The following is a 24,382-nucleotide window of genomic DNA, read 5'->3' on the forward strand; positions in this document are numbered from 1 at the left end:
AAAAAATAATCCATGTTGGTGCTAAAATTAGAACTTAAAGAGTTTCGTTTTGCACTTCCAATTCTTGTTAAAATGACTATTATCTCTTGTGATAACACCTAACGGATTTTAGAATTCGATTGAATCTTCATCAGATTTTTTGAAATTTGATAAAAACTTGAAAGTCTTATAACGATGAATGTTTATATATATATATATATATATATATATATATATATATATATATATATATATATATATATATATATGCGCTCTTGAAAGTCTTACAACGATGAATGTTTTTATATATCTGCTCCCGCGGCCAACTTCAGAGAATCACCAGCCGCACCACCTCTTTCTTGGATAACCTCGAGCAAACAACACCAACACCTCTCAAACTCAATCTACAACGCTTTGGAGGTGTTGAGTATATAAAAGGAAGAAGAATATTGAATTTGAGAGTACTTTTGGTAACTTGGAGGTGCAAGATGAAATGCCCTTTGTATTCAATGCCTATTTAAGTGATGTTCTTTATCTTGAGTAATTAAGGTGATGTTCTATTTTTAATTTGAGAATTCAAAAATACAATTAAATAATGTCTTGTACTGTGGGACGAATCTGCGGCACAATTTTTAATTGTTTTTCGAGACCTTGGTATTCAACATCGATATTAGACATACAAAAACATCTAAAATAATATAAATCCAAATATGGTTCTCTGTAGACAATAGAAATTTTTGGCATTGCTTTCAAAACAAATTGAAGCTTCGATGAGAACTTTAAATTTACTGTTGGAGTTATGAAAGTAAAACTCTGATCTCAAGTACGGAACAAGAACAACAACAAATTTAAAGTAAATGATAAAACATGGGAGTGCACAATATAATGGTACCATATTATGTTGGCCCATATTGTTGGATCGAAATGAGTAACAGGTTTGGGCTTTCGCCTATTTCTTGTCCCTTCTTCCGTTCGGCTATTGCCTGAGGTATTTCAATAAAACCGTTCCCCAAAATAAAATACAACAAATAAATAAAACGATACTCGATACAATTTTTGGAATGGGGGTATAAAGGGATGGATATATACGAAAATGTGATTGAAATTTATCCAAAAATAGTAAATTTGAATTACCATATTAAGTAAAATATTTTAAAAATAAAATAATTTAAAATTAGATCAAGCCAAATTTAATTTATATATTTTAAAAAAAAATTAAATTATCAATCTATTGTAAATAATTTTAAAAAGAGTACAAAAGTGTTTCATGAGATGTTAAATCATTTGAAACTTAAGACACCAATCTACATAATCTTGGACACAAGAAAGATAAGAGTTTAATAAAAACAATAATGTTTTATTGAAAAACATATAATTTATTAATAAAACTAATTATTTTCAACAAATTGACATTGCATTGAGTGCTTTCATTAACTACTCACCTTGTTAACTTTTTTTAATGTCTAACATTCAACGCTCCTTTTTTAAATTTTACCATTTTTCTCCCTTGAAATCATTAATGAATTTATTTTATTCTTTTAGATTATATACAAATACATGTTTTTTTTCACAGCCACCTATGGTGATCTTAGAGTTGATACAGTACTACAATGATATTTTATTCATAGAATTGGCTAGCAAGTATTGATCGCTCAAGACAAGCTTGAATACGACGTACATATAAAAATAAAATATTGATATTAATAATGTAAATATTGAAAAAAAATGATATTTTAGAATTCATAGTTATTTAAAAATAGTAACATTCAATTATTTTAATATTAAAAAATTTAGAATAATTTTTTTTATAAAGGAGTTTCATTATTTTAAAACACATCATAGATGTAAAAACCACTTTTAAAATTCTCTAACTTCTTTTTTAAGGTTCTTTCTTTTTGTCTAATTGAATAACTGAGACCATATAATTTATTCTCACGACGAACTCTTTAATTTGGATTGACCAATTTCTCCCGATGAGCTCTTCAATTTAAACTGATCAGTTTCTTCATTTGTGTAAGTTAATTTTCTACCATTTTTCTCTTTATCCAATCTATTTTGTCTTTGCATGCAGTCTTTCTTTTGGTTTCATGTGTTGTTTAAGTACACAATATGATTCTCCGTTGATGAGTGATTCTAATGATGTATCCTGATTGTGTTTGTATTGTTTATAGGTATAGATAAAACATTATGTGAGTTTGAAGAGGGTTTGGTATTGCTTTAGTGTATGCATCTATGTATGGATTCAGTAAAGGGGTATCCTGAACTTCAATAATCATTTAGACTCATGTAAAGTAAAATGTGTTATATGGTGAAAGTTACATGAAGTCCTAATCAATGAACTTGTTTAGCCTTAAACGTGAATGGGGTTAATCTTGTGTGTGGTAATAACCACTTTGGGTATAACTCTCTAGAGCATAGAGACTATCAAGCACACACTTAACGTGAATTCTGGTGATGTATCTGGATAATTGAGTTTAGAGTAATCTATTTAGTGTACATTTATATTTATTGTATTTATATCTATGCTTAGTTTATATATACAATATGAATTATTAGTTTTAGAATAACTCTTTTGCATATTAACTTATCCTTTTTTGTGTGTTTTTGTCTTATTTATTTTGCAATAATCACCTTTACTAGTATGAAGAAATGAGAAGGGAGGAGTTGATCTATCTCATGAAAGATATGTATTATTGTTATCTCATTGCAAGTTATTTTTCCTTTATTTATAGGATCATAAGAAAGACTCTAAATTTTTCTTATTATACCGTAGTTTCCTTGAAACTATCTCATATTATTGTGGTTATATATTGGAATAATTGTAATAATATTTCTTTAAATTGTGGATTACTTGTTTTGAGTACTATAAAAAAAATGTCTTATTTTATTATAATTTTGTTAATTTTATATTATTAAAATGAGATGATATAAATTCTAACATGTTAATAATAAGTTTTGACTACACCTTTTTAATAATAGTACAATTTTTTTATATTTAATAATTAAATTTGACAATGATAGAAAAATGATATAATTTATTTGACACACGTAGAGGAAATAGACATACTAAATATGAATACATACTTATTTAACTTAAATTTAAATAATCGGCCGAAATCCTAGGGTAAAGGTTACTGAAATGTTAAGTTTATGTTTGTATATGAGTAAATACTGTTAATGCAGATGGATATGAGGAAGAGAGAGATGTTTGTATCCGTTGATTTGTTATGAAATGAGAGTCTGGCTTGAGAGAAATGAATATCATACCTTGGTTCCTACCATGTGAAAAATTGGAAAGAAAGTAAGCTCTCTTTTTTCTTATTTACTTTCATTTCTCACAATCTTTCTTTTAATCCAAAAATCTAACTTTCACTTCTCTTTTCTCTCAAATTTACTTATTTATATTCTTCAAAATCTATCTTCCAATCTAAACACAAGCTAAAACATAAATTTCAACTCGATTAATGTAATTCCTCCTCATTTCACTCTCGTTCGGTCCCTATTTTTTTTTTTTGTTTTTACAATTCTCTCTACCATAGCTAAGAGATAAAAAAAAACATTTATACTCTTATTAGATTCTAGAAAATATTTTTATTTCATTATATTTTTAACCAGAATAAATTTTTATTTATTTTAAATATTATTTTTATTTTGTTATTGTTCTAGTAACGTCAGTCGATAAAAGATAATCTTTTCAATTTGATTAAGCAAGTACTATTTTTTTTAATATTTATATATCTTACACTAAATTTCCAGATTTTGGATTATTGCATTTTTTCTAATATAACTTAAAAATCAAGAAGCATGTATACTCAATTACTCAATTAGATTCTTTAAAAAAACTTTTATATGATGATATTTCGATTAAATTAAATTCTTATTTAGTCTCAACATTCTTTGTCATTTTATTTCTCCTGAGTAAAATTTCTGTCAACAATTTGTTACTCTTAAAATGATTCAATTTATTTCTCTTTAAATTATTTGTAAATAAAAAACACGATAATAATGATTCCATAAACCTTTGTCAACACCTTCATATAATCGGTTGCAACATCGAGCACAGGTGTAATATATATATATATATATATATATATATATATAATACAATTAAAGTTGTTACTAGGTATAATTGGTAGATAAGGAATCAATGAAGTTAGTTATAAAACAAAAAAGAGAGTTATGAATTGATAATTATTATTTAATATTTAATATTAAATAATCATTTAACCAGAGACATGTACTTTATTTAATTTTTTATTATAGAAATAACATAGGCTTCCAACTTGTTTTTAATTTTTATAAATTCGAATAATAGAGAAGAATACTTAAATTTTTTTTCTGATTAAATATTTTTAAATGGAAAATATATTAAATTGAGATGTCACTTATAAATTACAAAATAAAAATATAATATCCTGCCTTTCTTTTGTTCATAGTTAATGTCGTCTGTTCTAAACTCCCTTTTCCGGTTAAATATAAATTGTTTTATCCAAACATTGGTTTCACTTATATATCATCGTCGCCATTGAATATTATAATTAGTGTAACTGAATAATAGTTTATATAAAATTTTATATTAGTGATTAGAGATCAGAATTTCGGCTAACTATTCTTGTTTTACACAGCTCTTACAAAAGTTGTGAATATTTAAGATGGTTAGGTTTATGCTACTTAATCCTGAATATGTACATGTTTATCTTAGATTAACTATGTGTTAACATGAGCTACATGCATATTGTTTTACTTTTGAGTCAAACATATATTTTTATCTGTAATTGTTATAAAATCTATATATATATTTTTTAAAATTAAATAATTTTTTTTTCTATTTTATGATAATTATGTAAACTATTTTTTCTATATGAAAGTTATATTATATTTATTTTGTTTGTTACATAGAAATATATATTTATCTAATTTTCATAAATTAATTAAATATTTTATAATTTATTTTAGTATCAATTTAATATAAGAGACTATATTAATTCTTTTTAATAATAATGAAAACTACATTAAGACAAAAAAAATTAAAAACTTCATTGAATACTTTTCATAAAAATTGAAAAAAAATTTAAACCTATTTTGCATTATAGGTTATGTGAAGTGAAGATTATACACCCACCACATTAAAAAAATGTGATATTTGTGGGTGTTTGTACAGGGACAAGTTCACACAAGAATCTAGTTGTTATTGTATTATGATAATCCTATGAATCACACCACATGGAGCTGACGTGATTACCAAAATATTGATGATCGTGTGAGGTTGATTGTATAATATTAAATAGATCCTCATATGAGAATACTTATTAAAATTAAGCGTGGGGTTGATTTTTCAACATGGACTCTAAATTCGATAAGATGGATTGAATCTATGATTAAATTATAATTATCTAGTTAGAAAGAATCTGAACTTTAAATTATATTCATTTTATCTGGATCAATTATATTTGAATTTTTCAATTTAATTTAAATTACATTAAAATTTGATTAAATATATTTTGTTAGTAATATTAAATTTAGTAAAATTGATTTAATATATATGATTATTAAGTTTATTAAATATGTGTTCGATTGATTCGTTTTGATATTTTGATTTATACATATTTATTTTCACTTTTTTACTTAGTTAACTTAGTTCAATTTTAAGTTTTGATTGATTTAGCTTAAGTTTTAGTTAGAATTGGAGTCTATTCGGATTGACCTTTGATTAGGGTTGACTAAGGTCGACCTTTGATCAAGATCGATTTGACAAACCATTTGTCGAGACTAACTTGAGTTGACTTAGGTCGATCTTTGACTAGAGTTGACTCAGTTGACCACTAGACTAATTCGATCAACTTTTGGCTAGACCGACTTGATTAACCTTTGACTAGGCAAACTCGGTTGACTATTAACCAAGTTGACTTGATCGACCTTTGGTACTGGAACAACTTAGTCGAGCTTCGGTCAAGAATGACTCAGTTAAACTTCGATCGAGAACGACTTGGCTACCTTTGCTCGGAACCAACTTAGACAAATTCTGACGGAAACCGACTCATGCCGACTTTTGGCCATGGACAACTCTAACTGATCTTTGATCGAGATCGACTTGGCCGACCTTTGGTCTTGATTGAGTCGGTTGGGGTCGACTCAAGTCAACGTTTGACCTTTCCTCAGGTGAGTTTTCGATCAGGAACGACTTGACCAAGCTTCCCTCATGACCGAATTGATTAGGACCCACTGGTACTGACCTTAGATCGAAGTTGATGTAGGTGGACCTTTGATCAAGACTAACCTTCAACTAGGACTGACTTGAGTTAACCTTCAATCGAGATTGACTTAACTGATCTTCAACTAGGACCTTTGTAGGCCAACCTTCGATCACTATTAACTTGGGTTGACCTTTGGCTTGAATTGATTCAGATAGATGTTCGTTTGGAATAAACCAAGGCTGATCTTTGGTTGGAAATAACTCAAGTCAATCGTCGGTCGAGCTTGACTCGGGATAACCTTTAACCTAGCTAAACTCATCTTTGATCATAGACAACTCTTGTTGATTATCTTCGATTTGGTCTTCAAACGCCTTAACTCTATTTAGATGCTTCTTGAATTTAGATTTTCAAAATCTAAAAAATAATTCAATTTAAATGTAATTTGTAAAGTTCATGAAAATTTATTTATTTTAATTAATAGTATCAATTTTTTCTTTGTTAGTAGTAATAATTTTAAAGGTAGAAAATATAATCAATAAGAAAATTATGATAAAAAAAATTAAATATTTAGGATAAAGGATTATAGTAATTTTAGAAGGAATTCAAAATTTTGAAAATTTTTTTTAGAAGGTTTTGTAAATATATATATATATATATAATTAAAAAAAAAGTTAAATGATTGCAAAATGACAAAGAACCTTTCAGAAGTGGAATGGTGAGCAAGACACTTTTGGTGGTGAAGTCAAAATATTATTTTTAATAAAATAGTATTTTTAACAAAATATTATAAAAAAAACCTAAATAGTGCCAAATCTTAACCTATAAATAGAAAGCAAGGGGGAAGGCTTAAATTGCACCAAATATTGAGAGATTTTGAGAGAAGAGAGAGTTGGAGAAAATTCTAGTGCAAGAAGGGAAATTCTGGAATTTTTCGGGAAACAATTTCTAACCAGGAGATTAAGTCTGGAATAGAGGTAAGTGGAGCTAATCTTGAGTCTTTTATTTGTGTATTATCTTGAATCTTGAATATGAAATCTTTTGCTTTTTTTTTATCTTAATCTTGAATATGAAGTCTTTTGTTTTTGTATGCTCTTGAATTTTGAATATGAACATGCTTTTGTGATGAGATCCAAGTCTATTGATGGTTGTAAAACGTGATTTTGATTTTGTTCTGCTATGTTTACATTATTGTTTCTCAGAACGTTTAGTTGTTTCTTTTACATCTTTCTGGAAGGATGAGAAGTTGTCTAACCGGCTCTGCCAAATTCAACTTCTTATTTCCCCATAACTTTTATTGTTTTTATCTATTTTTATTGCATCTTTTTGGAAGGATGAGAAGTTGTCTAACCGACTCTGTCAGATTCAACTTCTTGTTTCCCCTGAATTTTTATTGTTTTTATCTATTTTTATTGCATCTTTATGGAAGGATAAGAAGATGTCTAACCGGTTATGCCAGATTCAACTTCTTAGTTCCCCAAAACGTTTATATTAAGGTTTTTTTTTATGGTAGGATAGAGGAATCTTAAAAACTGGAGTTGGTACATCCCTGATCATAGAGCAGCCCTGGTATGATCCAGTAAGTTATGACTAGTCATATGTACGGGTGTTTATGGTGAGTGTTATTCGTCAAATATTTGATTCTTTTTCGGTGACCATTTATAGTAATATTTTATTATTGTTAATTTGTTTTGTGATATATCCATTTTGTATGATTTCCGCGATGAATTTATTTTATGATGTTGAATATGAAATTATGTATTGGAATATAGTATGAGTCTCGGTGAGAGACTTTATAATGGTATGGTATTAATGTATATGTTGATGTTCAGGGTCATCTTGTTGGTGGTTATCCTAATACTCTAATAATTATCCAGTCTCAAATAGAGAAGGATGTGTTATGTGGTGAAAGTGGTAGGAGGTCCTAGTTTATGTTAAATTATGGTTATAGATGTTAATGAACTGACCTTGTGGGTGATATGATATATTGTATTTGGCCAAGATTATGTTGTGAGAGGAGTAGAGGTCACCACAAGTGCATGACCATCCGAGACTTCCATCAACATTATATCCCAATAATAGAGTCTAGTATAATAATTGCATCTTACAAGAATTTATAATGAATGTATTACAGTGAATGTATTACGTCTAATAATAATGTTATGCCTCTTTTAAAATTTTGCATGGTAGTTCACCCTTGTTTGTTTTGCCGAAAAATCTTTTTTTGCGATGATCGTATAAAGTGTGTTATACGGAAGTAGATGAGGGAACAACGTCTAAATCAATACAAGTGAAACAAAAAAAATAATTTATGAGTGTTTTACGCGATGTTTGAAAGCATAATTCAATATGAACTCTTTATACTGCTTGAGAGATAATTGTAAAATAAATGTACAATAATTACTGTTAAATTTCAGTTGTAGAATTTGGAATGTTACATAATTCAAATTTAATCTTTTTATCTATTTAATTTAAATTATATATATATATAATATTATTACGGAGGAAGATATTTGTGTCAAGATTTATAAAAAATAAATTGTGGAATATTTTTCGTTAATTTTTTTTATATAATTGAATTGACTTCTAATAATGTAATGTGCTTAATTTTTGTTACTATACTATATTTGTATTACATGATAATTTGATAGTATGATATTATATTACAATCATACTTAGTTTTTTATTGATTCAAGTTATGTTAAATCATACTTTGATAGGAAAAAGAAAATCATATAAGCCGGATGTATTTAAACTATTTTTTATGTATATGCTTTCAAATAGACTTGCTCAATAAATGTAATACAATGTACGACTAAACCAAAACCAAATATTGTATAATTATAATTTATAGTTATAATTGAATCATATTTAGTAGGTGAGATCTTTAAGCATTTTTAATGATATGTGTACATAAAGTTATATTAAAAAAAAGAAAAAAAAAACGAAAAAAAAAATTGTCATTTAAATTTGACTAAAAGAAAAATGAAACTTTGGATGAACATCCTAAATCCGAAGTAAAGTGAAAAAATAAATAAAAGTGAAAGAGATTCAATCATCACTGACAATACCGTTGGAATTTCAAATCCAAATTTAAACGTAAATAGGAACATAAAATAAAGTCATAATGAAATTAGACAACCACGTGCATAAAATTACTTATACATAAAGTTATTCAAAATTTTCAATCTTTTTCCTTCTTGATCACTTTTATGAATTTATAAGTTTGTATTATTTACAAATATCTTATGAACAGAAAAACAAAGATTTTTTTTAATATGACAATATAATCTCTTCATTTAAAGAAACTAGATTTGAATGTAATTTCATTTATATATATATATATATATTTTAAACATATTAGAATAATTGTATGAAGTTAAATTGATCATTTATATATATATTTTTTTCTTTTGTCATCTTAATTAATTCAACATCATCTATATGCAAGATTTTTATTAACATCATCCAAACTTTATAACTTATTTACTCAAGTCTCATTTATTTCAACTTCTACCAACTCAACAACAAATAATTCAAAACTCTTTTAATTGACAGTACAAAATTCACTCATAACATCATTTCCATTGGTTGGTATGGATTATTTCAGGAGCAACAAATATAAATAACTAGTTATCTCACTATATAATTTTTTTTATATGATAAAAATATAACAACTTTTATACTAACTATTTTTTTTATTTATTCTCAATACGATATCGATGACAAAGTCTAATAACTCGACAACAAAGAATTGAATTCCATTTTTAACAATATTTTTCACAACAATTTTGGAAATAAATTCTTTATTAGTAAAAAATAATTTCAAAACAAATTAAAAACCATTTAATTTAAATATTGAAACACATCATAAAGTTGAATACATAAAATATAGTTTTATAATATGGCTTATATCTCAACTTTTTTTTGGGTTTATTTATAGAATAACATATTAATGATTGCTTAAATAACACATTAAGATTTCTATAAATAAAACAAGAACTTATGCCAACTCCGGAATGCAACTAATTTCCCTTAGTTGTAATATCAACCAAATAACACGGATATAATTAAAGTAGTTATTAGGTACATAATAAATAAAGTATCTGGATATGGACATTTAACGATTAATTTTTCTTACTTCTTTAATGAAAAATAATGATTTATTAGTATTATACTAGAATATGGTAGAAGATAAGAATAAAGTTTGCGTTGTATTTATTATAATAAAACAATATCTCTTACGAATCAGTTATATATATATATATATATATATTTTGCTAACTTATTTTAACTTAGTAAAGTGTATCAAATTTTATGATACTAAGTTTTAAGTTTAAAATTATTTGAATAATTTTTTATTTTTATTTTAAATAAAAATTATTAAAATATTTCTGTATTTAAAGTATGTTTTTTTTATAAATATGAATTTTTTTGTTAAATAAAATTTGATATATTATATAAGTTAGCAAAATATATATATGAAAGATTTCTTTTTATATTCTCAAATGTTTTTCAAATTTATTTTTTAAATAAAAGTTTTTTTAAATTAATATAAAATGAAGTTTTTTTCTTTTATATTCATATATATTTTATAAATTACCATTTAAATATTTTAAATTAAAATAATTGTTGAACTATATTCTCGTTCGGTCGATCAAACACGATCAATAGTTAACTAAACAGTATAATTTCAAGACTCATCACATCCTTGGACAACCATTCATGACTGACCACATTTAATCAACTATTTTTGACTGACCACATTTGGTCAACTACTCTAGGCCGATTACATTTGGTCGTCCATCATTGGCTGATCATTATAGGGCCAACAATTTTGGCCATCTATCATTTGGCCGACCTCTTGACATATCATCCGTGATCGATCACCTTAATCAAATAACATGACAGACTGATTACATAATGGTCAGATTAATATAATGATAATTACGAATCAACGTTGATTAATATATGATTGAATCGTGATTAGACAAATAAAAATATAAAAACATATAACAACTACTAAAAATAAAGTTTTTAAGTATGACTTTCAAATACATCCATCACTACATTATTGCTGTGTTGATCAATTATTTACTCACTTTAGTGTCAGAGTATATAATCCTATAAGTTGGAAACCAAAACCCTAAACAATTATATTATTCATTTTATTATTTTTAATTTAATATTTTTTAAAAATTTAACCATATATAAATTTTTTTATAAAATAAATAAAAAATATTTATAATAAAATTATAAAAAATATTTATACTATAATAATGATAATAATAATTTTATTAATTTTTATAATTTTATGATATGTGTTTTCACTAATTTTGTAAGGTAATGGTTATAAAGTTTAATACATGGTGAGATATAAATGTAACATTCGTCGTCGAATAACAATGCTAATAATACTTTTAAGATTATATTTATAAGTAAAAAATAAAAAGATCCCACAAGAAAAGTATAAATTTATTAAAATAACACATTAAATGGAAAAGTCGTTTGCATATAAAATAAAGTTTTAAAAGAGCAATTATTAAAACGATATTAAATGTTTCTCACAGTATGTACTTATTGTATAATACGAGGATAAAATAAGGATATATTGAATGGAGGCTTTGTTTGGTTTCACCAAGAACAAGTAATAATCGAATTATATTTATTTTGTTTTGTTTTACTGAGGAAAACACAAACGTGAGTAAAAACGTCGACGGAGTTTCCTAAGACGATAGAAGGAACGAAGATCTGTGCGAAATTGCGGTCACGCAAAGGGGCTGGCATCATGTGTGTGGTACTTGGAAGGTGTTGTGAGGGGTACACATGTCATTTCACGAATATTCTGATCGATTAAGAGGTTCAATCTCAAAGATTGTGTTTGTTGAAGGATAGAAGAGAACAGGACTAGAAGAAGCCAAATATCACTCCCTCCAACTATTCTTCTATTTCCATTCCAAGCCATGGCCATGGATTCCATGGCCGCTTCCATCGGAGTCTCCGTACCGGTGCTCCGCTTCCTCCTTTGCTTCGCCGCCACAGTTCCCCTTAGTTTTATCTGCCGCTTCCTACCCCGCGGCCTCCCCAAGCACCTTTACTCCGCCGCCGTCGGTGTCGTCCTCTCCTACCTCTCCTTCGGCGTCTCCTCCAACCTCCACTTCCTCGTACCTATGTTCCTTGGCTATGCCTCCATGCTCCTCTTTCGTCCCCGATGCGGCATCCTCACTTTCTTCCTCGGATTTGGTTACCTCATTGGCTGGTATAATCGATCTATTTTCTCATTGCAATTCAATTGTTCCTCTCTTTGACCTAGCACCGCGTTTCTGACTGTCTCTTCTGCAGCCACGTTTATTACATGAGCGGCGATGCATGGAAGGAAGGTGGCATCGATGCCACTGGTGAGCGCAAATTTATGATTTCTTATTTTATTTATTTAATTTTTGGATTCAGGAATGAGGGTTTAACTGACTTTTATTATTACTGTGGTAACGTTATTTCTGGTGATGGTTGGTTGGTTTGATCATTAATTGTGTGGTTGGTTTGGAAATAGGTGCCTTGATGGTTTTGACGCTCAAGGTTATATCCTGTGCGGTTAATTACAACGATGGATTGTTGAAAGGGGAGGGCTTGCGCGAGGCCCAGAAGAAGTTCCGTTTGGTCAAGTTGCCTTCGCTGCTTGAGTACATTGGTTACTGTCTCTGCTGTGGCAGTCACTTTGCTGGTCCTGTTTATGAAATGAAGGATTATCTTGATTGGGCAGAAGAAAAAGGGGTATTCTTATTGTTTATTTTGATTTTGGATAATGACGATTAGACTGATGAGGCATGGTGTACTATGGCTAGTGGATAACCTTGCTCGTAATGTAGTCAGGCTTTGATTTCTAAACCCTTGTGTATGGAAATTTTTTGTCAGGATATGTCATTTCTAGGCCTGTAGTCAGGTTGTAGTTTTTGGCTACCGAGTGGTGATACCCTGCTGCAAAAATAATAGCATTGAATGCCCAATTTTCCTTAAATTTAAATAAAAATTTAGTGGCAGTTTCTCATTTTCTGTGCTGATACGTTATGAATTACCGGTCTCCTATTTGTTATTTTAAGCCTAGTATTTATTATTGTTGTAATTGCAGATTTGGAGCCCTGAAGCAAAAGGGCCATCGCCCTCACCTTATGGGGCAACCATCCGGGCTCTCCTCCAAGCTGGGTTTTGTATGGCCATGTATTTAAACCTCGTGCCTCATTTTCCTCTGTCCAAGTTTACTGATCCTACCTACCATGAATGGTGTTTCTGGAAAAAATTAAGTTACCAGTATATGTCTGGCTTTACTGCACGCTGGAAGTATTATTTCATTTGGTCAATATCAGAAGCTTCTATAATTATCTCTGGCCTGGGTTTCTGTGGCTGGACTGATTCGTCCCCACCAAAACTACGATGGGACCGGGCCAAAAATGTAGATATAATAGGTGTTGAGTTTGCAAAGAGCGCAGTTACAATCCCAGCTGTTTGGAATATTCAAGTCAGCACCTGGCTTCGTCACTGTGAGTTTTTTGCCATGAGATGGAATGCTTTCATTGCGGGGTTTGATTAGTTATCTCAGTAGGATATAGACACTGTTCAGGTTTGGGCATGAAGTTTAGTTTATGGTCCTAGCTGCATCATTTTTAAGTTTTGGTTACAATTTGGATATATTATTTTTTGTGTTTACTTCTGAATTTGGATAAACTTTCCAATGAGAAAATAAAGAAAAGGTAAAATGCATCATGTTTTTCCAGTGAGCTAAAAATCAGTTTTGAAGATGTTAAATGAAAGAACTTGTATAAAGTTGAAGTACATAAGTTGATTTTGATTTATGAAAGAAACATAAATAGTTTCTCTTCAAGTATTTATTAAGGTGTTTATCAAAACATGGCCTTAAGGGGAACTTTGTATCATGAATTAGTTGGTTCATATTATTAATATCTCTTCTTGAGGTAAAAATCAGTTTTGAAGATGTTAAATGAAAGAACTTATAGAGTTACATAAGATGATTTTGATTGGTGAAGGAAGCTTAATTAATTTTAACTTCATTACATTCTTCTCCTATTACTTTATTTATGAAGATGTTTATCAAAAGAGGGACTTAGTTGGAACTTTGTATCATGGATTACTTGGGTCAGATTAATAATCCCGCTTCTTGAATTAGAACATGGTTTTTGTTTACAGTAAATTATAGCATGATCAAGCTATCAACCCTCGACCAGTTGATTTTCATTTTTTTGTTCATCTCGTAGGCTTTGCTAGATACAAAATTAAAGTTGATGTAAATTACCTATTTATATGTCATTCGTAGAGGTTGACAATGAAATATAAAATATTAATGTTGCTATTGTTTGGGTTTTGGTAGATGTTTATGAGAGGCTTATTCAGCATGGGAAGAAACCAGGTTTCTTTCAGCTACTTGCCACCCAGACCGTCAGTGCTGTTTGGCATGTGAGTAAAATTTTAGCAGCATTTTACATTGATTGTTTCTATTGTACTGTACGTTGGTATTTGCATTATTATTGCTTCAAGCTTACTATATTTGCAAATGTATGTATAGTTTTTTAGGAAAAACTAATTATTAGACAAATAATCATTACACTTGTTAATAAGCAGTATGAGATAGATGAGGTGATGTATAAATATATCTATTAATTTCTTCTGCTACGTTATTTGGGAAAAGAAATCCATTTTAGCCAGCTGAAGAAGAAACTGTTGCGTGAAACAACTTTGGTGTGCTGGTTTTAATATGGTCTATCTATGCTCTATGTAAGGATTTGTGACAGTTTTTTTCTAACAGTTTGACTTTATCGTTGTAGGGCCTGTACCCTGGATACATAATATTCTTTGTTCAATCTGCATTAATGATTGCTGGTTCCAGAGGTATATGCTGATTTTTGCTCATTTGTTATCTTTTATTCGGTTAATTAACTTGAGTTGCTGTGTTTCTATGGAAACAGTCATTTACAGATGGCAGCAAGCTGTGCCTCCGACAATGGCTCTGGCTAAGAATGTCCTTGTGATTATGAATTTTGCCTATACGCTTTTGGTTCTAAATTACTCTTGCGTTGGTTTCATGGTTCGTCCACTTTCTCTCCCTCGTAAACCGCAAAAACACTAACACCCACAGTTACAACTTATATTTTCAGGCTTAAAAATGCTAATATGGATTTCAAGGTTTTTTACATGTTTTTATTGTTTAATTATATTTGAATAGGTGTTAAGTCTGAATGAAACTCTTGCCTCGTATGGAAGTGTGTATTACGTTGGGACCATTATTCCTGTTGTTACGATTCTTCTTGGTAAAGTAATCAAACCTGCAAGGCCTGCTAGATCCAAAGCTCAGAAGGAACAGTGAGGTAGACAATGCTGTTTTATTCTTGTTGGAATTTTTGAAATTGGATTAGGATAATGTGGGACAACGGGTTTCCAGCTTCCACAGCTTTTCTGCCCCTGGTTTTCAATCTCTTGTAACAGCTGCCTTGGTCTTGAAAAAATGGCTGGGCTCTTTCATATTCCTGGCTTTAGCATTGAGTTGTATTTCTGTGATAAGAAAACATCCTGTTGGCAGGTTTTATAAAAGCAGTTACTGGCGAGATTTTAGGAACATTTGTATTTCTGTGATTTCTCTCTACTTTCAGATCTCGTGACAATTACTGCAAGAGGCTATATTTTTCAAAATATTAACTGTAGACAAATATGCAGATACTCTGAAGTGTGGTAGCCAACTGTGCTATTTAGTTTTCAACCCACCCCATCATTTGTTGTCATTTTGTACAAAGTGATGCATGCCTTGTTGCCCAGTAAAACTTTTGGATATGAGCTGCCTATCACAGGTCTAAGAATTTCATGTCTGGGACAGTGCTTTACCTTAAAATCTCTTACCTGGATGGAGATATATCATAATATGAGCTATTATTATTAGAAGAAAGGAACAGTGAGGGAGAGCGAAAAGTTTATAGAAGAAACGAGATTATTAAGTTTGTTTGAAGACGAATTGAGATTATTTAATCCATCAATTCAACCATTTTTCATCCTAATCTATTCCTGGCGACTTGTTAGCTGGTTTCTCAAGAGTTTATGCTCTTAAAATGACACTAATGCTTTTAAATGAACAAAGAATTGGATTTATGTTTGAATGGATTCACATATTTCTTGCTTTGGTCAATAAGATTTACACATCCTTGTAACCAATTTCAGTATTATTTTTAGAGTGATATAAGTGCTCTCATTTTAGTGCAGATATCTTTCTTTTTCTTTTTACCTTGTCATATAATATGCCTATATATTGTGATATGTCCATTAGTCAAATCCTGCAGATCTCATACTGTCATAGTATGGATAGAGACAGCATTATGTTCAGGGAAGCAAACGATTGTAGGGACCACTTGCATGTTTTCCTTTTATTACCGTTCAGTTATTTCCAACCTCCTCTTGAAGGATTTTCTTTGTTACTTATACGTTGAATGTACATAGATTTCATGCCACCATATTTACAGCATCAATATAAAGATGCTCTTCAGCTAACATGGGGGATCATCTTTCGCTTTCTCCTGTTTTGTGAGGACAAACCTCCTCTTTTATCTTTTCTTTGATAAGTTAGTGTAGGTTTTTTTTCATTGGGCTGTTTAGCTTTTTTGATAAAAAAATGCCTATTAAACATCTTGTAAAGTAAAATGATTTTCTTAAACTAATTATTTATTTAATGAATAATTTTACCTTTGATATCAAATTGATCTTTTAATTCCTAAGGGATTCAAATTCTTGTGTTTATTTTAGGATTTGTGAGATATTTTTTGGCTATTAATTTAATGTCTTAAATGTATCAAATGCTATCCAATTTTGCAAATCATCTCAATTCGAATCTGTTAATTAAAACAAAATCTCGGGGTGTAGCCCGTTGGAGCTGGTTCCCATTCTGAGTAACTTAAAACTAATTTTCTAATATACTTATAAAATAAAAATATTTTGATATAATGAATATAAAATATATATTTTTCATCTTCTTCAACATAATATAACTGAATACGTAATTACAGAGTAATAATTAAGTATTTCAAATTTCGTAACAAATAATTAATAAATATGACATTTATCGCAGTAACAAGCTGACAGTAGTGAAATTGTGAGAGACCACGCAGGCTTAAATTGTTGCTCTGACTTTGGTGATATTCTCTTACAAGGGTATTAAACATTGTGCACTGAGTAGGAATATTCTTAATTTTGTTTTAGGACGAGACAGTGCTAAGTACATAGACACCAGCAAACTGGCTCCAGATTTTGCTTTCATTTTTTTTCTGTACTATTCAGTTTTTTTTATGTCATTCAGTTGCTTTTACCCTAACAATTATGCTGAAGAAAATTAGTATTTCTTGTTGAAACATTGTATAGTTTTCTGTTTCAACATATAGATAAGAGAAACAGAAAACGAGAAGGTAAAAAAAAAGAGAGTTATAGAAAACATGTTACTTTTTATACAAACAATAGAATTACCTAACCGTATATCTACCTTTCCTTCTTTTTTACTTTACATTTCAGGTAACATGAAAGATAAGTTAGGAAAGTATATTGCATTAGTTTTTGTGTAAATAAAAAAAGAAAAAGAAAATTGACAATTTTTCAACCAATAAAAAATCATAATAAATATGATTTTTAAGATATACATTATAAGAATGAACATACTTCATCTCTCATAAATTTGTTTTTGGTAAGTTCTTAATTTTCTTTTAAGTTGATGTATGATATTTGATTGGATATCAAGTTGTAAAAAGTAAGCTAAGATTGACACAATTTGATGTAGAATACGTGAAACATAAAAGCAAAAACACACACAATTTATGGTTCAAAATTTTCATTAATTATATCTCTTCCAACGCGTAATCAAATCTGATTTTACTTTTTTTCTCTCTCAGCATGTTTTTTCCTTGTATTATTTTCTTCCAAATTCTGACACTTTATGCAGCTGCTTCTCATTTTCTATTTGTTTTTTTTCTTTTCTTTTTATATTTTCTTTCACTTATCCCATTATCATAGTATTTGTCAGTCGGTTTCTTTTCTCTTCTCCATTCTCTCTGTTTTTTTGCCTCCACCACCGACTGCTAATTTTCGCTAGCTTCACCAAACTCAAGGTTTGTACCTTTCTCTACCTTTTAAATTATTCTAATCTTACTTCTCTGTTCCTTTTGTTTTTCTACTATTTCTTCTCTTTTATTTTCCATAGTCAAGGTTCTTTCTTTCTCTCTTTGGTTTTCTTCCTTCCCAGAGAGAATCTCTTTTTTAGATGTCCTTTTTTTCTCAGAGAAAACACAAGGTCATTCTCTTCTTTTTGCAGCCATAAAACTTTGGTTTTGGTCAAAGCCCACGCACAACATGTTTTCTAGCAGCAGAAGAGGTGACATTGTTGGTCATGGCAACACAGACATCTCTGAGTGGGAAGTAAGACCAGGAGGTATGGTGGTGCAGAAACGTAGCCCAGATGTGAATCAAAATTTCACATCTAAATCCACCATCAAAGTCAGAGTGAAATATGGATCATCCTATCATCATATTCAAATCAGCTCTCATGCAAGCTTTGGTAAATTCATTGTTAGAAATTTCTCTCTTTTTTCTTGTTTCGAAGTTTAGTTTCATTCACTCACAACTAATTAGTACTGGGAATCATCAATTAGTATAATTTTGGTGGTTATTGTAAAAAAAACTTTAAAAAAATAGTATATTTATCATGCATGAGAGTATAAGATAATGTCATGGTACAAGGAGATTCCTGATTGAATTATATTTTATACTGCATATACTTTTTATTTTTTTCATTTTTTTTCACAAATTATTGTACAAGTTGATGAATTATTGGATGTGGTTCTTTGGAGGTGCAGGAGAATTGAAGAAAATATTAACAGAACCTACTGGACTGCATATTCAGGATCAGAAGTTGATTTACAAGAACAAGGAGAGAGATTCGAAGTCATATCTTGATGTTGAGAGAGTCAAAGATGGGTCAAAATTGGTGCTTCTTGTGGACATTGAGAGCAGAGAAAGAAGGATTCTTGAGAAGTTAAAAATTATAAAGAAGGAAAAGACTTCAAAATCTTTGACAGAAATAAAGCTAAAGGTTGACAAACTATGCAAGAATGTACTAAGTTTCATAAATTATATGGACAATTTCACTATTAATTTCTGCGGTGTGAACTGTAGTACCTATTTTTCCTACTGATTAATGTCTTTGATTACTTGAAATTGGACAGGTTGCAGCTTTGGAGGCTGATGCTTCCACAGGGGTTATAACAGAGTTAGATGTGGAGACTTTGACTGAAAATTTGATGAGAACATTGATTGCATTGGATGAAATTTATGGTGAAGGTGAACTGGAGCTGCAGAGAAGAGAATTGGTACTAACTCTGATCTTAAAAACAGCTGAAATATATATCAACTGATATTAAAAATTATTTATTTCATTAAAAATTATTTATTTCACTAACATTGTATGTTTGAAAACAAAAATGTGAAGGTTAGGAGAGTTCAGAAACACATTGAGACTCTAGATATGCTGAGAATGACAAGGCAAAATTCAATTACCCTTAAAAAGGATGAAAACAAGAGAAAGGTGAATTATGGTGTTGAGTTTCAGAAGAGGCAGGGAAATCCTAAGCAGCAGCAACCAATGCAACATTCTGACTCTGTTGTGGTGACCACAAAATGGGAAACTTTTGATTAAGGCTTTTGGATTTATAATCAGAATGCTTCACTCACATTAAGAATGTATTAGTGAGTCATCATGTGATTGAGGATTGCTTTTCCTTAAAAGAAATGATTAATCTCTCATTGTAAGACTGCAAATTAGAATAATGTGTAGATCACAATATTTTCTCTGTACATCTATTTGCACCCTTTTAATGTATTTTAAAGGTGCTTAATGGTAGGTGTAAAAAAAAGAGTGAAGTAAAAACTGACTGGAAAACCCAAAGAGACTAGTTATTTTAAGAATTGATGGTTGGTGTTTCTTTAATTAATATCATTTACAGACAATTTTATGCCATTTTTAATAGTATTATTTATATTAATTAATTTATCTCATAAATTTCTTTCATTCTCTGGCTATTTCTTTATGGTAAGAAACTTTGTTTTTCTCTTTGGATATTCCTAACTCTATTGGGTGATTTCTGCCTATGACTTTATGTTTGTGTTTAGTTGTGGCTCTTTTCTTCTTTTCCTTCTGATACAGGTGAGTAGGGACCATATCAGTAATAAATAATTGTTTTCTCGTTTCAAAAATCAAAATATTTTTTTTCTTTTCTTTTGCCAATCACCTTAACTGATCTGGGAAAAATTATTTGTACTTTCTATTGTTTGATGTATGGTCTTGTGTCTTTGTTATTCTCATATTCTTTCTCTTGATATTTTCTTCATTATAGTTTAAAAATTAACCACTTTTCATTTTTATTTTTATTTTTGTAAGACATTTTCAATGAAGTATTTATTTATTTTTTGTTCACATTAAATATTATAACTCTATGTTTTTTTATAATAAATAACAGTTTTTTAATAATTACTAATAATAAAATAAAGTTGATATATCAGTTATGTTATTTTAAAATTTTAATAAAATAATTTGTTTTTGACATTTGTTTTAGGTTAAGATTTACTTATATTAAGAACTGAATAAATATTGAACAAAATTATTTTTGTATCTGACTATTTGCTCAAATTCCAAGTTTCAATGTTCGATTTTATAAAACAAAATATTATGTGAATTTTTATTTAATATTTTAAAAATTTATAATTTTTAATCAATGATTAAATTTATGAAGAATGTACAGCTTAGATTAGATCCCTTATATTATATTAAGAAAAGATGGTATGACAAAATATATATTTTGAATTGTTAAATGCTTTTGAAGTTATAAATTATGAAAATTGACTGTGTTTATGTGTAAGAAGTTAACATCCTGAGTAATATAGGGAAAACCTGTGTAATGTAGGGAGCACTGAGTACTATTTGACTTCCTATTTTAAATGTTTTTACATTGTCATACATTTTAATTTCATAATACAGAGGAGTAAAATCAATATAATTTTTAATATATTATCTTTTGTTAATTAAACTTTTTACATGAGAATACAAACAATGCATTCTTTAATACAATTTTAACAAGTTATCTCTTATTGATTATTTTCTTAAAGTATAACTCAAGTCATTTAAAGTTAGACTAAAACCTAATATTTTTTTTTAAAAAAATAGTTAATAAAAGTCATATGCACAAAATCGTGTGTATACACATATATAATATTAATGCAAAATTAAGATAATTATAGGTTTATAAATATCTATTCCATTCTAATTTATATAAATAAACACTCCCTAAAATTATATTTTTGAAAATTTAAATGTATAAACAGTTTTAACACTACAAAATATTTTAAAATTTATTTTATAATTAAGTTTCCTTTAAAAAAAATGTTTGTAGTATAAAATTAAAAACCAACTACTTAATTAGAAAAAAATAGACATATATTTTAAAATATAATATTGATTATAAACAATTAATGTAGGACACACATTACACATTATTATTTATATTTTTATTTTTAATTAGGAAAATCATCCAGAAATATATACTGTACTTGTCCTTTTGTCTTTCTGCCTTTAGTAGAATGATAGAAAGAAATAAAATTTCAATAAATATATAACAAACATTTTTGGGTTATTAAACTTTTATTTGTTCATTGGAGCTTAACTTTGCTATTCAAACCTCCTTGTTGCTATTCAAGCCTCCTTGTTGCTATTTAAACCTTGAAGTTGAAAGTATGTATTTTTTAGAAAAAAATGTCCCTAAAAAACGAAATTTTATTTACCTCAGATTAAGTAAAAATTTATAATATATATTTATATACATTTTGATAACTTTAATGTTTTATTAAAAAAATTAACTTTAAACCTAATTTAAATTTACAAAATTGACCTATAAGATAATATAATACTTATATACTTTCCTATGTATTTACTAATATCTTGGAGATGTGTAATTCTTATTATTTGGGACAGTTTCTTACTCATTGTCTTCTATACATCTCCAAAGCAAATACTCTTTAATCAAAATATACTATTTATTATTTGTAATTCTTTTTACACTTTTCCTTATTTTTCCTTTTCCTTTTCTTGCATAATTGAATATTATATATATATATATATATATAATAAAATATATTTATCCTTCATTTATTTGAATAAATATTTTTCTTTAATTTTTAATTTTTTTTATCACGTGTCCATTCTTTTTCTTCCCTCAATTTTATTTTTGTGATGTGAAACAAAAGTATATTAGAAGTAACAGATAGCTATTTTAGTTAAAGTTAGTTTTTTCTCTTAAATATTTAGATTTTTATATTTTTCCAACACATGAAATTGATTTTTCTAACTTTTCTTTGTATTGATGAGTGGATTTTAAAAGAGCAAATGAGAATAGTTAATAAAAGTCAATTAAATTCTTAATTACTAATAAACCAAATTATTATTATTATTATTATTATTATTATTATTATTATTATTATTATTATTATTATTATTATTATTATTATTATTATTATTATTATTATTATTATTATTATTATTATTATTATTACCATCAACTTCATAGAAATATTAGACTATTGATCGTATGCAGTCGGTTATAAAATTTCAAAAAGATATAAACTAGAGACAGTAATAACTTGTTTTAGGAAAAAATATAATCAAAGAAATCTAACTTTTAATTTTTTCCTGTTATAGTTTTTTTTAAGAAAATTAATTATTATTTTTGTGGGATCCATTTTAAACACTCTGGTAATATCAAAATTAGGTTTGTAATGTTGTCTGCAGTTCCTTAGAAAATGTTAAAATTGAATTCACCGCTTCTAGAATGAAGATGAGCAGAAGCCTGGCTGGGTGGATTACAATAACTTGAGCAACAATTAAACCTTTTCTTATTGGCTTAATCTATTATACTCAAATTCATTTGTGTCAAATTTGCCGGCATTAAGACCATAGTTAAAGTAATTTTCATTCAAAATTTTATATAAAAAAAATTATTAAGGCCAAAGTTGCTCTCATCAAGTTCATCCTGAGCTGTAACACATGTAATTTATTTTTCTTGGACAATAATAGACAAAATTAATGTATAAATATTCAATTAAATCTTCTTTAACTATTTTATAATATACAGGCTGTCTTTTCTCATAGTGGCGGTAGATAAAAACATGCCTTTTATAATAAAAAAATTGTTATGCTTAGGATGGGAATATACAAAAAATCTAAGTTGTGTATACTTGTATTTGGATAGAAAGGATGAAACAAAAGGAATGAACGGAAGAGAATGACTAAAATGTCGTATCATAGACAGATGCTAAGGAAATAGAAGACAACGGGTGAGAACAACTATCAGGTTCAACTTTGTTTTGCTGGAATTTCCAAAATATTTGAAATTTTCATACTGATACTTTTTTTTTTTTTTTTGTATTCTTTTCTTTCCTTTAAAAATCTCTCATGGATAGTGATTTTTCTTTGAAACATTGTATACCAGTTTTAAGCAACTACGTATATTTTTACGATTTCAGATATTTTATTAGATTTTTTTTATTTGTCCTTTACTAATCATTAAAATACAATAATGTTAATATTTTAATAAATTTTAATATATTTTAAAATATTTTAAAATATTAAAATTAGTGTCCATCAATATTTTTTGAAAACACAACAAACAAAAAAACAGTAAAAAAAATTCCACAGAAAATTTAAATTCATATTTTTATCCATGATTATTGATAAAATTTTACATTACAAATTTATTTTTTGGTTTAGAAATGATCTTTTGATTTTTTTTTTTGAGTGTACTCTTCATGGTGTTAAATCTCCTCCCCTAAAATAAACTCAATACCAACAACAAGACGTGTTTCAGTTTCAAATTAACCGGCTAGCTGATGTTCAAATAAAGTTATAATATAAAGATGAAATATTTTTAGGAACAATTTTATAGGTTCAAAGGATAAAATATAAATTAATGAAGAACATATATTTTTATTATTTTAATAGTTATACATATAATATATAAAATATAAAAGTAATATTTTCCCTAAGTCTTAAGTTATTTGTATATTTGTTTGTTGTTATGACTATGACCGAGTAAGATGAAAGAATGTTTGCCAGTGTAGATTCATAATGATATATT

At 28.1% G+C, this 24,382-nt stretch overlaps 2 protein-coding genes across 5 annotated transcripts; both read left to right on the forward strand.

Annotated features, from left to right (window-relative positions):
• The first annotated feature begins 11,861 nt into the window (after positions 1-11,861).
• On the forward strand, positions 11,862-15,937 carry LOC108321075 (lysophospholipid acyltransferase 1). The gene is made up of 8 exons (XM_017552722.2): positions 11,862-12,429; positions 12,513-12,568; positions 12,721-12,941; positions 13,297-13,705; positions 14,551-14,636; positions 15,005-15,068; positions 15,146-15,264; positions 15,403-15,937. The coding sequence occupies exons 1-8, from the start codon at positions 12,134-12,136 to the stop codon at positions 15,541-15,543; spliced, it is 1,392 nt and encodes a 463-aa protein (XP_017408211.1). The 5' UTR covers positions 11,862-12,133; the 3' UTR covers positions 15,544-15,937.
• Positions 15,938-18,168: 2,231 nt separating this feature from the next.
• On the forward strand, positions 18,169-20,162 carry LOC108337647 (BAG family molecular chaperone regulator 1). Of its 4 annotated transcripts, none has more exons than XM_017574219.2 (5): positions 18,169-18,313; positions 18,517-18,759; positions 19,052-19,314; positions 19,427-19,570; positions 19,690-20,162. In XM_017574219.2, the coding sequence occupies exons 2-5, from the start codon at positions 18,555-18,557 to the stop codon at positions 19,894-19,896; spliced, it is 819 nt and encodes a 272-aa protein (XP_017429708.1). In that variant the 5' UTR covers positions 18,169-18,313; positions 18,517-18,554; the 3' UTR covers positions 19,897-20,162. The 4 variants fall into 4 exon arrangements, with proteins under 4 accessions (XP_017429708.1, XP_017429723.1, XP_017429716.1 ...); XM_017574234.2 differs by having other exon boundaries at positions 19,052-19,293; XM_017574227.2 differs by having other exon boundaries at positions 19,058-19,314.
• Positions 20,163-24,382: the final 4,220 nt, after the last annotated feature.

The sequence above is a fragment of the Vigna angularis genome, chromosome 1 (assembly GCF_016808095.1).
Source record: "Vigna angularis cultivar LongXiaoDou No.4 chromosome 1, ASM1680809v1, whole genome shotgun sequence".
Taxonomy (NCBI): domain Eukaryota; kingdom Viridiplantae; phylum Streptophyta; class Magnoliopsida; order Fabales; family Fabaceae; genus Vigna; species Vigna angularis.

What these genes read in the sequence shown, in the direction of transcription:
- LOC108321075 (XM_017552722.2), top strand. Translation starts at nt 12,134, where the DNA reads ATGGCCATGGATTCCATGGCCGCTTCCATCGGAGTCTCCGTACCGGTG. An exon ending in TTTGGTTACCTCATTGGCTG is followed by an intron (nt 12,430 to 12,512) that starts GTATAATCGATC and finishes TCTCTTCTGCAG; the next exon opens with CCACGTTTATTACATGAGCG. An exon ending in CAGCACCTGGCTTCGTCACT is followed by an intron (nt 13,706 to 14,550) that starts GTGAGTTTTTTG and finishes GGGTTTTGGTAG; the next exon opens with ATGTTTATGAGAGGCTTATT.
- LOC108337647 (XM_017574219.2), top strand. Translation starts at nt 18,555, where the DNA reads ATGTTTTCTAGCAGCAGAAGAGGTGACATTGTTGGTCATGGCAACACA. An exon ending in CAGCTCTCATGCAAGCTTTG is followed by an intron (nt 18,760 to 19,051) that starts GTAAATTCATTG and finishes GGTTCTTTGGAG; the next exon opens with GTGCAGGAGAATTGAAGAAA. An exon ending in AGCTGCAGAGAAGAGAATTG is followed by an intron (nt 19,571 to 19,689) that starts GTACTAACTCTG and finishes AAAAATGTGAAG; the next exon opens with GTTAGGAGAGTTCAGAAACA.